This window comes from Crinia signifera, chromosome 12, assembly GCF_055691185.1.
Source record: "Crinia signifera chromosome 12, ASM5569118v1, whole genome shotgun sequence".
In the NCBI taxonomy this organism is placed as follows: domain Eukaryota; kingdom Metazoa; phylum Chordata; class Amphibia; order Anura; family Myobatrachidae; genus Crinia; species Crinia signifera.
Window position 1 is genome coordinate 8,087,015 of NC_139228.1, and position 13,923 is coordinate 8,100,937.

General features: G+C 47.2%; 1 protein-coding gene across 2 annotated transcripts in view; it reads right to left on the minus strand.

The window, feature by feature from the left end:
• LOC146049958 (uncharacterized) overlaps positions 1–13,923 on the minus strand; it is a 31,425-nt gene that overhangs the window by 12,336 nt on the left and 5,166 nt on the right. For both annotated transcript variants that reach the window (XM_083166668.1, XM_083166667.1), the window contains 2 exons: positions 12,704–12,756; positions 1,782–2,108 (listed from right to left, as the gene is read on the minus strand). In XM_083166668.1, coding sequence (XP_083022794.1) covers positions 1,782–2,108; positions 12,704–12,743 — 367 coding nt within the window. In that variant the 5' untranslated portion in view covers positions 12,744–12,756. The remainder of the gene's footprint in view (positions 1–1,781; positions 2,109–12,703; positions 12,757–13,923) is intronic.

Consider the following 13,923-nt stretch of genomic DNA (forward strand, 5'->3'; position numbering starts at 1 on the left):
GGGCACACAGACGAGGAGGAGGAGCACAATACGGGGCACACAGACGAGGAGGAGGAGCACAATACCGGGCACACAGACGAGGAGGAGGAGCACAATACCGGGCACACAGACGAGGAGGAGGAGCACAATACCGGGCACACAGACGAGGAGGAGGAGCACAATACGGGGCACACAGACGAGGAGGAGGAGCACAATACCGGGCACACAGACGAGGAGGAGGAGCACAATACCGGGCACACAGACGAGGAGGAGGAGCACAATACCGGGCACACAGACGAGGAGGAGGAGCACAATACCGGGCACACAGACGAGGAGGAGGAGCACAATACTGGGCACACAGAAGAGGAGCATAATACCGGGCACACAGACGAGGAGGAGGAGCACAATACCGGGCACACAGACGAGGAGGAGGAGCACAATACTGGGCACACAGACGAGGAGCATAATACTGGGCACACAGACAAGGAGGGCCGAGCACAATACCGGGCACACAGACGAGGAGGAGCACAATACTGGGCACACAGATGAGGAGGAGTACAATACTGGACACACAGACGAGGAGGAGCACAATACTCGGCACACAGACGAAGAGGAGCAGCACAATCCCAGGCACACAGACGAGGAGGAGGAGCACAATACCAGGCACACAGATGAGGATGAGAAGCACAATACAGGGTACACAGACGAGGAGGAGGAGCACAATACTGAGCACACAGACGAGGAGGAGGAGCACAATACCGGGCAAACAGACGAGGAGGGGAGCACAATACCAGGCACACAGTCGAGGTGGAGGAGCACAATACCAGGCACACAGACGAGGAGGTGGTGCACAATACCAGGCACACAGATGAGGAGGAGGAGCACAATGCCAGGCACACAGACGAGGAGGAGGAGCACAATACCAGGCACACAGACGAGGAGGAGGAGCATAATACTTGGCACACAGACGAGGAGGAGGAGCATAATACTTGGCACACAGACGAGGAGGAGGAGCATAATAATACTTGGCACACAGACGAGGAGGAGGAGCATAATAATACTTGGCACACAGAGGAGGAGGAGCACAATACAGGGCACACAGACGAGGAGGAGGAGCACAATACAAAATGCCGGCTTCCTGTCCGTCATATTGTGAGGGGCTTGTGAATAGAGTAATAGCTGATTTCTATCGCTGCTTGGGCCTGTGCAATCAACTTATGATCTGTACACTTGTGCAATCGTTTCATCATTGATAGACTGAATCAGGCCCATAATGCAGTGCGAGTATGACAGCCAGAAGGATTCCGGCTGAAGGTGGAGGTATTTTAAAATGGTGCCAGACGGGGTCCCGTCAGTCATTTACCCTACGTCGGGATCCCGACTGTTAAAACACAGACAGACGGGTTCCAGACAGCCACCAGCTATTCTCCCTTGTGGGGGTCCATCCCCATAGAGGGAGAATAAAATAGGTGGTGAGTGTAGCGAGCCACCGTGCCCGCAGCAAGGCCAGCGCAACAAACCCGCAAGGGGCTTTGTTGTGCTCGCCATGCTGTCTGAGTCCGGCCAGTCGGGATCCCGATATCCGGCTAATGACTGTCGGAACCCTATACCACACCCATTTTAAAAGAGGCAATCACTTACAAGGCATGGTTTTGCCTTATGAATGATTGCCCTTTTAAAAATAACCTGAGTTTGGCCGTCACCCCGCACAGCCACCAGATTCTCATCACAGTACATACATCCCATATGTATGGTGGCCAACATACTAGTCCTTCATATTAGTGTGGGAAGACGTAACTCACCAGAAATGATGACATTGTAATTGTGCTCCTCTGTCTGCTGATTGGATAGGTACACATTGGCTGTGTAGGGTCCTTGGTCCCCTGCTGTTGCATTAGTTATGGTAAGTGACAAGTCGTCAGAACTGTACAGTCTTCCTTCATAACGATCATTTAGAATCTGAACTTTTCCATTTGGCGTTGTTGTAGCAAAGTGATTCCCACCAGCTCTGATCCACATGATGTCCACGATTCCATTTATTCCAACGCTGTTCACACGCAGCATCACATTTCCACCCACTGTAGCATGTACGTCCGTTCTCGCTTCATAGCAGGTCATAGGTAACACATCTATCAATGTTCAATCATTCCATTACTGACATAAAAGTCACAACCTGTACCCCAAGTCTTATATTACATTCAGTGCACCCAGGGCCGACCTGACCTGAGTATGCTGCTGTGTAGTGCACCAGCCAGCAGAGGGCACCAGCCTGCTGGGAACACATGCTGCTCCTTGCTGTCAGCTGCACTCAGCTCGGAGGAGTCGGGACTAAGGATTGACATTGGATACTCAAGAGTAGATTTATTAAGCTCAATGAAGTGATAAAGTGTCTGGTTTTTATCACCGGACAATCAGCTACTAACTGTCATTTTTTTTTAAACCAACCCTGTAACTTCACAGTTAGGAGCTGATTGGCCGGTGATAAAAACCAGACACTATCACTTCACCGAGCTTAATAAATCTGCCCCTCAGAAACCCACCCTGTATGCAGTACTGGCCAGGGTTTTCTTACTACACTATCATGCAAATTACTTATAGTCATTGTGACCAGAGGGGTCCTCATTGCCTGCACCATTAGGGCATTTCCTCCAACAGACTCCACCCGCTGTGCAGTGAGCCACCACCAGGCTCCTGCCATGTGGCACCACATTACTGCTGTGTATGTGTCAACACACCACAGGTACCGGCTGGATCATTGACCAGGCCATAATTGCCGACTTTGGCATACTCCTTTCCGGGAGAAGCCCGGAGAGGAGTGAAAGGGGGCGGGTAGAGGCTTCGTTTTGGGGGCGGGCACAGGTGATGTCATCAAGCCCCGCCCCCATGACGGGCTGAAGCCTCAATTTGCGGGTCCGTGGGTGGGGGGAGGGGCTAAAAATGCAGCGAAATGCCGCGAATTGCGTCATTTAGCTCCGCCCCCTCCCCGCGGACCCGTGAAAGTCATAGTTTTTAGACCGCGGGGAGAGAGGGAGCCGAGGCTGTAGGGAAATGCGGGAGACTTGCCCCCCTTCCCGGCCATTCCGGGAGGGTAGGCAAGTATGGACCAGGCCCAGCACGGTAGCTTACAGAGGGTGCAGCTTGGAGATGCAGTGCTTAAACCAGGACAGGAGGAGAAAAGGACTACTTGTGTCGTATTCCTGTTGGTCGCAAGATGAAGAACACATCGTCCAGAAGGGAAGAGGTTTATTTGCTCAAAAAGTCTTACAAGATATTTAGAGCAGTTTCCACACTTCAATATGTCATAGAAGATGCAAGGGGTCCTTTTATGTAATTCCAACACACAAATCCGCAGGGGGTAGTTCTCTACCCAATCAACTTGGCTTGGGCACATTCATGTTTAACATTGTCCCCTTTGGACTATGGGGTGTGGTCACTCCTCTGGGCCTAAACCCACCTGTAAAGGCCCCCATACACTATGCGATTTTAGGCCGATTCCATGCGATTTCGGCATGTGTTTGACATGTGATCCGATGCGCGGTCCCGTGCGCATTGGACTGGATCAGGAGGTCGGACGTTCAGCAGGTACGATCACGTCCTACCTCCTGCAGTGGGCTGGGGGGGGGGGGGAGGAATGAGTGCCCAGTGGGGGATGCCGGTGACAGTGGGCCGGGCATCAGCATTGTAATAGAAGCAATATAATAGTGGGTTACAGTGGCTATTAGACTGGGCAGTCAGCCACACAGGTACGAGGCTAGCAAGTGACTGCGAGCTCCCTGTCCCATTCACACCCACCAGTGCAGGCAGGGGGTATGGGGCGGCGGCGGATAGACATGCCTATGGGAACGACTAGGGTTTCACATCATTCGTTGGTCGTTATGCAAAACATCCATTCGCAGTCGTGCGGGCAAATTCGCCGTGTGAAGGGGGTGGGCAGCAATGCGAATGGCAGGAGGACTTAAAAACAAATGCAGTGCTGCGAACTTCGCGGCGCTGCGTGTCAACCAGAATAATGACCACTATCTCAGCCTACTTCTTGTGTCTAATTCTGCCCTCTGCAGATGCAAACTGTTAACCCCTGCAGCACCAGTGTCCTCCTGAGTGATTTAGCACTCCAAACTGTTCTGATTTGCGCAGGACTGTCCCACGTTCCACCCGGGCCCGGCAGTGTCCTGCAGTGGAGGAAGGGGGGGCAGTTGGGAGTCGGGGACAGACGTGCCAGGCAGAAAGCCCTGGATTTGCATGCTATAATGTTGGGAGGTATAGACAAGTGTTTCTAGGGGTGTTCATGGGGGATCACTTATACCCCTTTCACATTGCAGCTTTAACACGGTATATTGCCGTTTTAAAACGGGTACAGCTGCAGTGTGAAAGCTCCATTGTCAATTTACCGGTTACAGAATACCGGTATTTTGAAACGTGTTAAAAGCAGGATCCTACACGTTTCTGGGCCGTTTTCCCTGAATAGCTCAGAAACGGTATTTGCTACAAATGATAACCACACAAGGGTGATAGGTTATCTCCCTGCATGATCCCCGCCCACAAGCAGGAAATAAACATTTTAAATGACATTGTATGGCTTTCTATGGGTGAAACGGGTTGAATCTATACTTGCCTACTTTTGAAAACAAGTTTCAGGGAGATTTGAGCTGCTAAAAGAACGCAATGTGTCGCTGAGAGGGTGTGTCATGCTCTGCCCAGAGGGTGTGTCTAACTTCACCTATGGGCGCACCTATGGCCACTATGGGGATTTCCTGCAGTGGCAGAAGAAAACTCTGGAACACTTTGGGCCTGATTCAGTTACGGATGTTGCTTCCTGTAAGACTGCACTAAACATGTGAAAGAAAACTTCTGCCTCTCTTGCTGCCTATACATATATAAGTATGCATTACACACATCTACCCCACAACCCTCCCCTCATATTGCAGTCAGTACACACCACTATATTACATTACACACATTCCCCCATATTACACCCAGTACATACATGCTATTACATTACACCAGGGCTTGGCAAATGTTTAAAAATGTAGGAACCAGGAAGAAAGTTTGGGAACCAAACAAACAAAAAACAGGAACAGTGCGCGCCAAAGGCCCGCACAAAATTACACATGCCACACACCCATTACATATTATACCACTTGCTTGATGCTAGGGGTAACATGCTCTTTGCCAGGGGTTGCATGCTCTTTGCCAGGGGTTGCATGCTATTTGCCAGGGGTAACATGCTCTTTGCCAGGGGTAACATGCTCTTTGCCAGGGGTAACATGCTCTTTGCCATGAGGGATTACCCCTCCTCCTCTTCCCTCTCTCTCCCTCCCACCCTTACAATGCGCGGTAATGACAAAAGCCGAGCAGAGTAGGGGACAATCCACCTGGCTCCGGCTGTATCAGATCAGGTCCGCGGCGTGGCTATTTCAAAACTCAAGGCGGCTATAGAGCCAATTGGAGCTTGTGGTCCGACAGCCAGTCAGGAGCCACCACTGTTGCTCCTGCCTGGCTCCTGAAGCGTGAGCTCTGATTGGTCATACCTCCCAACTGTCCCTCTAAACGCGGGAACGTCCCGATTTTTGGGTACGTTCCCGCGTCCCTCCCGCGGCCGGCAGTGTCCCGCTGCGGGGGGGGGGGCAGTGTCTATTTGCGGCCGAAAATGAGGGCGCGACCTAATTTGCATAAGCCACGCCGTCATTTGCATACGCCACGCCCCCTATTCTTATCTTCACAAAGTTGGGAGGTATGGATTGGTCACAAGCCATCTCCACACTGCGGACTTGATCTGACACAGCCGGAGCCAGGTGGATTGTCCCCCACTCTGCCCAGCGTGATCTGATGCCTGGCAAAACTGGTCACCAGCAGGGTCTGGTCGCCATGGCGACCTGGCCCCAGGGTTTGTCGAGCCCTGCACAGCTCCCCCATACACACACTGCCAGTACACACATAATATTAAATTATACACAGCACCCCATATTACAACCAGTACACACACACACACACACACACACACACACACACTGCTAACACACCCCATTATATAAAATTATACACAGCACCCCATATTACAGCCAGTATACAATACACACACACACACATTACTGCCTCACAGCGCTGAGGTCATGGGTTCTAATCCCACCATGAGTTATATATATATATATATATATATACGGGGTAGTACGGATGGTGTAATGGTTACATTACTGCCTCACAGCACTGAGGTCATGGGTTCTAATCCCACCATGTGTTATATATACGGGGCAGTACGGATGGTGTAATGGTTATATTACTGCCTCACAGTGCTGAGGTCATGGGTTCTATTCCCACCATGTGTTATATATACAGGGCAGTACGGACGGTGTAATGGTTAGCATTACTGCCTCACAGCACTGAGGTCATGGGTTCTATCCCCACCATGCGTTATATATACGGGGCAGTACGGATGGTGTAATGGTTACATTACTGCCTCACAGCGCTGAGGTCATGGGTTCTAATCCCACCATGTGTTATATATACGGGGCAGTACGGATGGTGTAATGGTTATATTACTGCCTCACAGTGCTGAGGTCATGGGTTCTATTCCCACCATGTGTTATACAGGTTGAGTATCCCTTATCCAAAATGCTCGGGACCAGGAGAATTTTGGATAACGGATTATTCCGTATTTCGGAATATTTTAATATTTCAATGATGTATTTTGAAGTATCTTGCATTTATGCTGTATAAACACATAATATACACACAAATATATTTTATTACCACATAAAATACACACAAATATATTTTAATTGTTCAAAAAACAAGGTTTCAAAACGTGAAACAAAATGTGTGTACTATCTCAGCACTGAATTTGAATGCCAAGCAATCATTGTCTTGCACATATATAGTGCCAGATACATATCATGTCCCCAGTGATGCTGTTACAAATGTCCCCAGTGAGTTTTTAGCAAAAAAAAAAAAAAATTTCACTTTCTGGAATGTCCGTATTTCGGAATAATTCGGATAACGGATATTCGGATACGGGATACTCGACCTGTATATACAGGGCAGTACGGACGGTGTAATGGTTAGCATTACTGCCTCACAGCACTGAGGTCATGGGTTCTATCCCCACCATGCGTTATATATACGGGGCAGTACGGATGGTGTAATGGTTACATTACTGCCTCACAGCGCTGAGGTCATGGGTTCTAATCCCACCATGTGTTATATATGGGGCAGTACGGATGGTGTAATGGTTATATTACTGCCTCACAGTGCTGAGGTCATGGGTTCTATTCCCACCATGTGTTATATATACAGGGCAGTACGGATGGTGTAATGGTTAGCATTACTGCCTCACAGCACTGAGGCCATGGGTTCTATCCCCACCATGTGTTATATATACGGGGCAGTACGGATGGTGTAATGGTTACATTACTGCCTCACAGCGCTGAGGTCATGGGTTCTATTCCCACCATGTGTTATATATACGGGGCAGTACGGATGGTGTAATGGCTACATTACTGCCTCACAGCGCTGAGGTCATGGGTTCTAATTCCACCATGTGTTATATATACGGGGCAGTACGGATGGTGTAATGGTTACATTACTGCCTCACAGCGCTGAGGTCATGTGTTCTATTCCCACCATGTGTTATATATGCGGGGCAGTACGGACGGTGTAATGGTTACATTACTGCCTCACAGCGCTGAGGTCATGGGTTCTATCCCCACCATGTGTTATATATACCGGGCAGTACGGACGGTGTAATGGTTATAATACTGCCTCACAGCACCGAGGTCATGGGTTCTATCCCCACCATGTGTTATATATACGGGGCAGTACGGATGGTGTAATGGTTACATTACTGCCTCACAGCACTGAGGCCATGTGTTCTATTCCCACCATGTGTTATATATACCGGGCAGTACGGACGGTGTAATGGTTATAATACTGCCTCACAGCACCGAGGTCATGGGTTCTATCCCCACCATGTGTTATATATACGGGGCAGTACGGATGGTGTAATGGTTAGCATTACTGCCTCACAGCGCTGAGGTCATGGGTTCTATCCCCACCATGTGTTATATATACGGGGCAGTACGGATGGTGTAATGGTTACATTACTGCCTCACAGCGCTGAGGTCATGGGTTCCATTCCCACCATGGCCCTAACCATACCTCCCAACTGTCCCGTTTTTTGGGGACGTTCCCACGTCCCGCTTGTGTGCTATATAAATAACTGGTAATAATATTCTCTGTACAGCACTGCGGAATATGTGTGCGCTATATAAATAACTGGTAATAATAATTTCTGTACAGCGCTGCGGAATATGTGTGCGCTATATAAATAACTGGTAATAATAATCTCTGTACAGCACTGCGGAATATGTGTGCGCTATATAAATAACTGGTAATAATATTCTCTGTACAGCCCTGCGGAATATGTGTGCGCTATATAATACCTGGTAATAATAGTCTCTGTACAGCGCTGCGGAATGTGTGTGCGCTATACAAATAACTGGTAATAATATTCTCTGTACAGCGCTGCGGAATATGTGTGCGCTATATAATACCTGGTAATAATAGTCTCTGTACAGCGCTGTGGAATATGTGTGCGCTATATAATAACTGGTAATAATATTCTCTGTACAGCGCTGCGGAATATGTGTGCGCTATATAATACCTGGTAATAATAGTCTCTGTACAGCGCTGTGGAATATGTGTGCGCTATATAATAACTGGTAATAATATTCTCTGTACAGAGCTGCGTAATATGTGTGCGCTATATAATACCTGGTAATAATATTCTCTGTACAGCGCTGCGGAATATGTGTGCGCTATATAAATAACTGGTAATAATATTCTCTGTACAGCGCTGCGGAATATGTGTGCTATATAAATAACTGGTAATAATAATCTCTGTACAGCGCTGCGGAATATGTGTGCGCTATATAAATAACTGGTAATAATAATTTCTGTACAGCGCTGCGGAATATGTGTGCGCTATATAAATAACTGGTAATAATAATCTCTGTACAGCACTGCGGAATATGTGTGCGCTATATAAATAACTGGTAATAATATTCTCTGTACAGCGCTGCGGAATATGTGTGCGCTATATAATACCTGGTAATAATAGTCTCTGTACAGCGCTGCGGAATATGTGTGCGCTATATAAATAACTGGTAATAATATTCTCTGTACAGCGCTGCGGAATATGTGTGCGCTATATAATACATGGTAATAATAGTCTCTGTACAGCGCTGTGGAATATGTGTGCGCTATATAATAACTGGTAATAATATTCTCTGTACAGAGCTGCGTAATATGTGTGCGCTATATAATACCTGGTAATAATATTCTCTGTACAGCGCTGCGGAATATGTGTGCGCTATATAAATAACTGGTAATAATATTCTCTGTACAGCACTGCGGAATATGTGTGCGCTATATAAATAACTGGTAATAATAATCTCTGTACAGCACTGCGGAATATGTGTGCTATAAATAACTGGTAATAATAATCTCTGTACAGCGCTGTGGAATATGTGTGCGCTATATAAATAACTGGTAATAATAATTTCTGTACAGCGCTGCGGAATATGTGTGCGCTATATAAATAACTGGTAATAATAATCTCTGTACAGCGCTGCGGAATATGTGTGCGCTATATAATAACTGGTAATAATACTCTCTGTACAGCACTGCGGAATATGTGTGCGCTATATAAATAACTGGTAATAATATTCTCTGTACAGCGCTGCAGAATATGTGTGCGCTATATAATACCTGGTAATAATAGTCTCTGTACAGCGCTGCGGAATATGTGTGCGCTATATAAATAACTGGTAATAATATTCTCTGTACAGCGCTGCGGAATATGTGTGCGCTATATAATACCTGGTAATAATAGTCTCTGTACAGCGCTGTGGAATATGTGTGCGCTATATAATAACTGGTAATAATATTCTCTGTACAGAGCTGCGTAATATGTGTGCGCTATATAATACCTGGTAATAATATTCTCTGTACAGCGCTGCGGAATATGTGTGCGCTATATAATATAACTGGTAATAATATTCTCTGTACAGCGCTGCGGAATATGTGTGCGCTATATAATAACTGGTAATAATAGTCTCTGTACAGCGCTGCGGAATATGTGTGCGCTATATAATAACTGGTAATAATAGTCTCTGTACAGCGCTGCGGAATATGTGTGCGCTATATAATAACTGGTAATAATATTCTCTGTACAGCGCTGCGGAATATGTGTGTGCTATATAATAACTGGTGATAATATTCTCTGTACAGCGCTGCGGAATATGTGTGCGCTATATAATAACTGGTAATAATAGTCTCTGTACAGCGCTGTGGAATATGTGTGGGCTATATAATAACTGGTAATAATATTCTCTGTACAGCACTGTGGAATATGTGTGCGCTATATAATAACTGGTAATAATAATCACTGTACAGCGCTGCGGAATATGTGTGCGCTATATAATAACTGGTAATAATAGTCTCTGTACAGCGCTGCGGAATATGTGTGCGCTATATAATAACAGGTAATAATAGTCTCTGTACAGCGCTGCGGAATATGTGTGCGCTATATAATAACTGGCAATATTCTCTGTACAGCGCTGCGGAATATGTGTGCGCTATATAATAACTGGTAATAATATTCTCTGTACAGCGCTGCGGAATATGTGTGCGCTATATAAATAACTGGTAATAAATAAAAAAAAACAAGTGGGTGAAAAGAAAATCATAAAAAATGCTCTTTTACCTTTTTTCCATGTCAACCTTTTGAGTGTTAACAAGTAGTGGTTGACCTTTTGACTCTCAACCTTTTTACTGTTGACATATCAACCCTATCATGGGCCTAAAGGCCCCCATACACTATGAGATTTATCTGACCTGTAAAATTGCATCTGATTTCCCTTGAATTTCCCTGGCAGCTTCCCAGGAGGCCTACATACAATTTGACACTTGACGTGCCATTTTTTACATCAAATTTGTGTCAGATAAATCACATATGATTTGTCACATGTGATTAATCACGTGATTTATCTGACGCAAATTGGATGTGCCATGAGATTCATCTGATGGGGTGGCCCTAGGGAGTGGCCTGAGCAGTGCTATACCTTGCAGGTATTACTGTTCTGAGGAAACGAGAATGGCGGTATATTTATTTGTAGTTCGGGGGGGTGTCGTCACTCGTACAAAAAGAGCATAGAGCAACGTCCTGCACCGTCTGTACGCTGCGTCTTATATGAAACAAAGGTGTGCAACTGAAGACTGCACCTCCAGTATTAGAACAGAACAGACAGCATAACCACTAGCAGCAGTCACTGACACATATACTGTACACTACAATACGTTCTATGGTGATCATTCAGCATCTCAGAAACTATTCACCTTTCCCATAGCCCCGTCCCCTAGTACTAGATAACAGACACCACTGTCTGACACTTCTCACAAGCCAAAGTTTATTTACTTTTACACGAGCAGGGGAAAGGAGGAGGGGGGTCCGGGCTCTGCTCTGCTGCCTGTGGTGTCGTTCATTCATTCAGCAGGGGAGACGGGGGTCTGGGCTCTGCTCTGCTGCCCGTGCTATCATTCGTCCAGCAGCAGGGGAGAGGTCCAGGCTCTAAAGCCCGTGCAGAGTGCAGACAATCAGGAGAGGGGAGGGGCGGCTCGACACCCCGTTCTTATATTCAGCAGCAGGGGAGAGAGTCCGGGCTCTGTCATTCCAGCTTAAAGCAGGGAAGAGTGTGTCACTGCCGCCCTCTGCCCTCTTCCCTCCACTCGCGCCTGCCCCTTCCTGTGACGCCGGCTGCTGCTACTGTCACTGACACTGTTGGAGGATGGCCGCGCACCGAAGGAGGTACCTAGAGTTCTACATATAGATATATCGCATCTGAAACATCGTGTGTGCTAAAAAGCACCCACGATGGCTCAGATTCCGATATATCTTATGTTCTGCAGGTACGACCACCTGATCCAATCTGATGAGCACGGGAACGCGCATCAGATTGGATCAGATGTCACAAACATGCGATTTTGGGCCGATTTCACCCGATTTATCGGCCCAAAGTGCCGAAATCGGGTGAAATCGGCCGAAAATCGCATAATGTATGGGGGCCTTTATTCACCATGTGCACTGTGCAACCTGAGAGAGTTATATTAGGGTAGGGTGTGCTGAAACGGAAATCTAAATTGCAGTGTAAAAATAATGCAGCCAGTATTTACCCTGCACAGAAACAAAATAACTCACCCAAATCTAACTCTGCATCTGCCCCACCTACAGCGCACATGGTTTTGGCCATTTTCCAAACAAATTTGTACTGCGATCAGATCGGAATAAGGCCCTATGTCAGTGGTTCACAAACTGTGTGCCTAGGCACCCTGGGGTGCCTCAGGACACTTACAGGGGCACCTTGGGTTGGTGGACCAAGATCAATTCATATGATTTATGGCCAATATACCAGGCAAAACCAGTGCTTGTGGCTGCCAATCATAATATATGTGGACAAACAGAAGCAAATCCTGTCCCTCACCAGATAACTGTGACATATAAATGCAATGTACTTAATTAAAATAAAAATAATAATCTGAATTTCTCGAATAGAAGCATTTGGCCTAGGGGTGCCTTGAAAACATTTTGATGATCTAGGGTGCCGTGATTCAAAAAAGTTTGGGAACCACTGCCCTATGGTTAGCACAGTACACAATATAACTTTGCACTCACAGCTCTGCAGAATTATCAGCCATTTGTACAGGTTGTTCATGCTTGCACACGGCCTGGAAATCAAACAGAACAGTCATAATGAATAATACAGGCACCAAACCAGTCCGACAACAATTCCATGAACAGTGTCCTATCGCAGGTGCTTTTCACGTTCTCACGCGCCTCGAATTTCAATCGAAGATCTGACGGGCTGCCATGAATGTTTGTCGCAATCCTTAGCTCCTGCTAGGATCACATACGGTACATTGTATGCAATGTATTGTATGTGATCCTTTCCCCTGGGAGCCGCCGGGTGAGTGGGGGTGGATCAGTTGGTCACCAGCAAGTTGTTAGACAGTCATTAGGTCGACATGCAGGAAGGTTGACTTAAGTCTAGGTCGACATATGTTAGGTTGACAGGGTCTTTAGGTCAACAGGGTCATTAGGTCAACATGGGTAAGATCAACAGGGTCATTAGGTCGACTTGGGTAAGGTCGACAGTGAAAAAGTCGACATGTTTTTTTTTTTTTTACCCTTATGTCCTAGTGGATGGGGGCCTTAAAATAAGGGGTCTGTTTCAGAGTTGACCTTTTCCTCCAGTGTCACCAGAGGTTTTCTCCAGACTAAGGGGCCCATTTATCATTTAATATTTGTATAATATATTACTAAGCCTCGCCCCCTTGCGGCAAAATGCTGCAATTCACGGATGTATCAGGAGGTGGCGGTCTAGAATCACATGATTCTATAATGGAATCTTATTAGCTCCACCCCCTCCCCAGTGAGCCAGGTCGTCACATCACCTGTATACACAGCATAATGCACGATACATCCTTACATACAGGGCCGTTTCTAGAGGCGGACAAGCCGTGCAGCAGCCCGGGGTGCCGGGGCACCCGGCTGCTCCCCCCAGCGCCGCCGCCACCTCCCTTCCTACCCCTCTCTCCGTCTGAGGCGCCACAGCTGAGCTGATTCATTTCCCAGGCGAGGGGAGCGCATCGCGCATCTCTTCTTCCCCTCTCTCACTTGGCTGTCAGCTAATCAGAACTCGCGGCCCGGCAGCCAATCAGGAGCTAGCCCGTGAGCTATGAATGGCTGACGGCTCAGGTACACACAGTGAAGGAGAGGCGCACGATGCGCTCCGCTCCCCTCCCCAGGAAAGAAGCAGCAACGAGACCCAGACAGTGAGTTCAGCTTCTTCTGGCACTTTGGGGGCATATGTGGCACTGTGGGGGCATATGTGT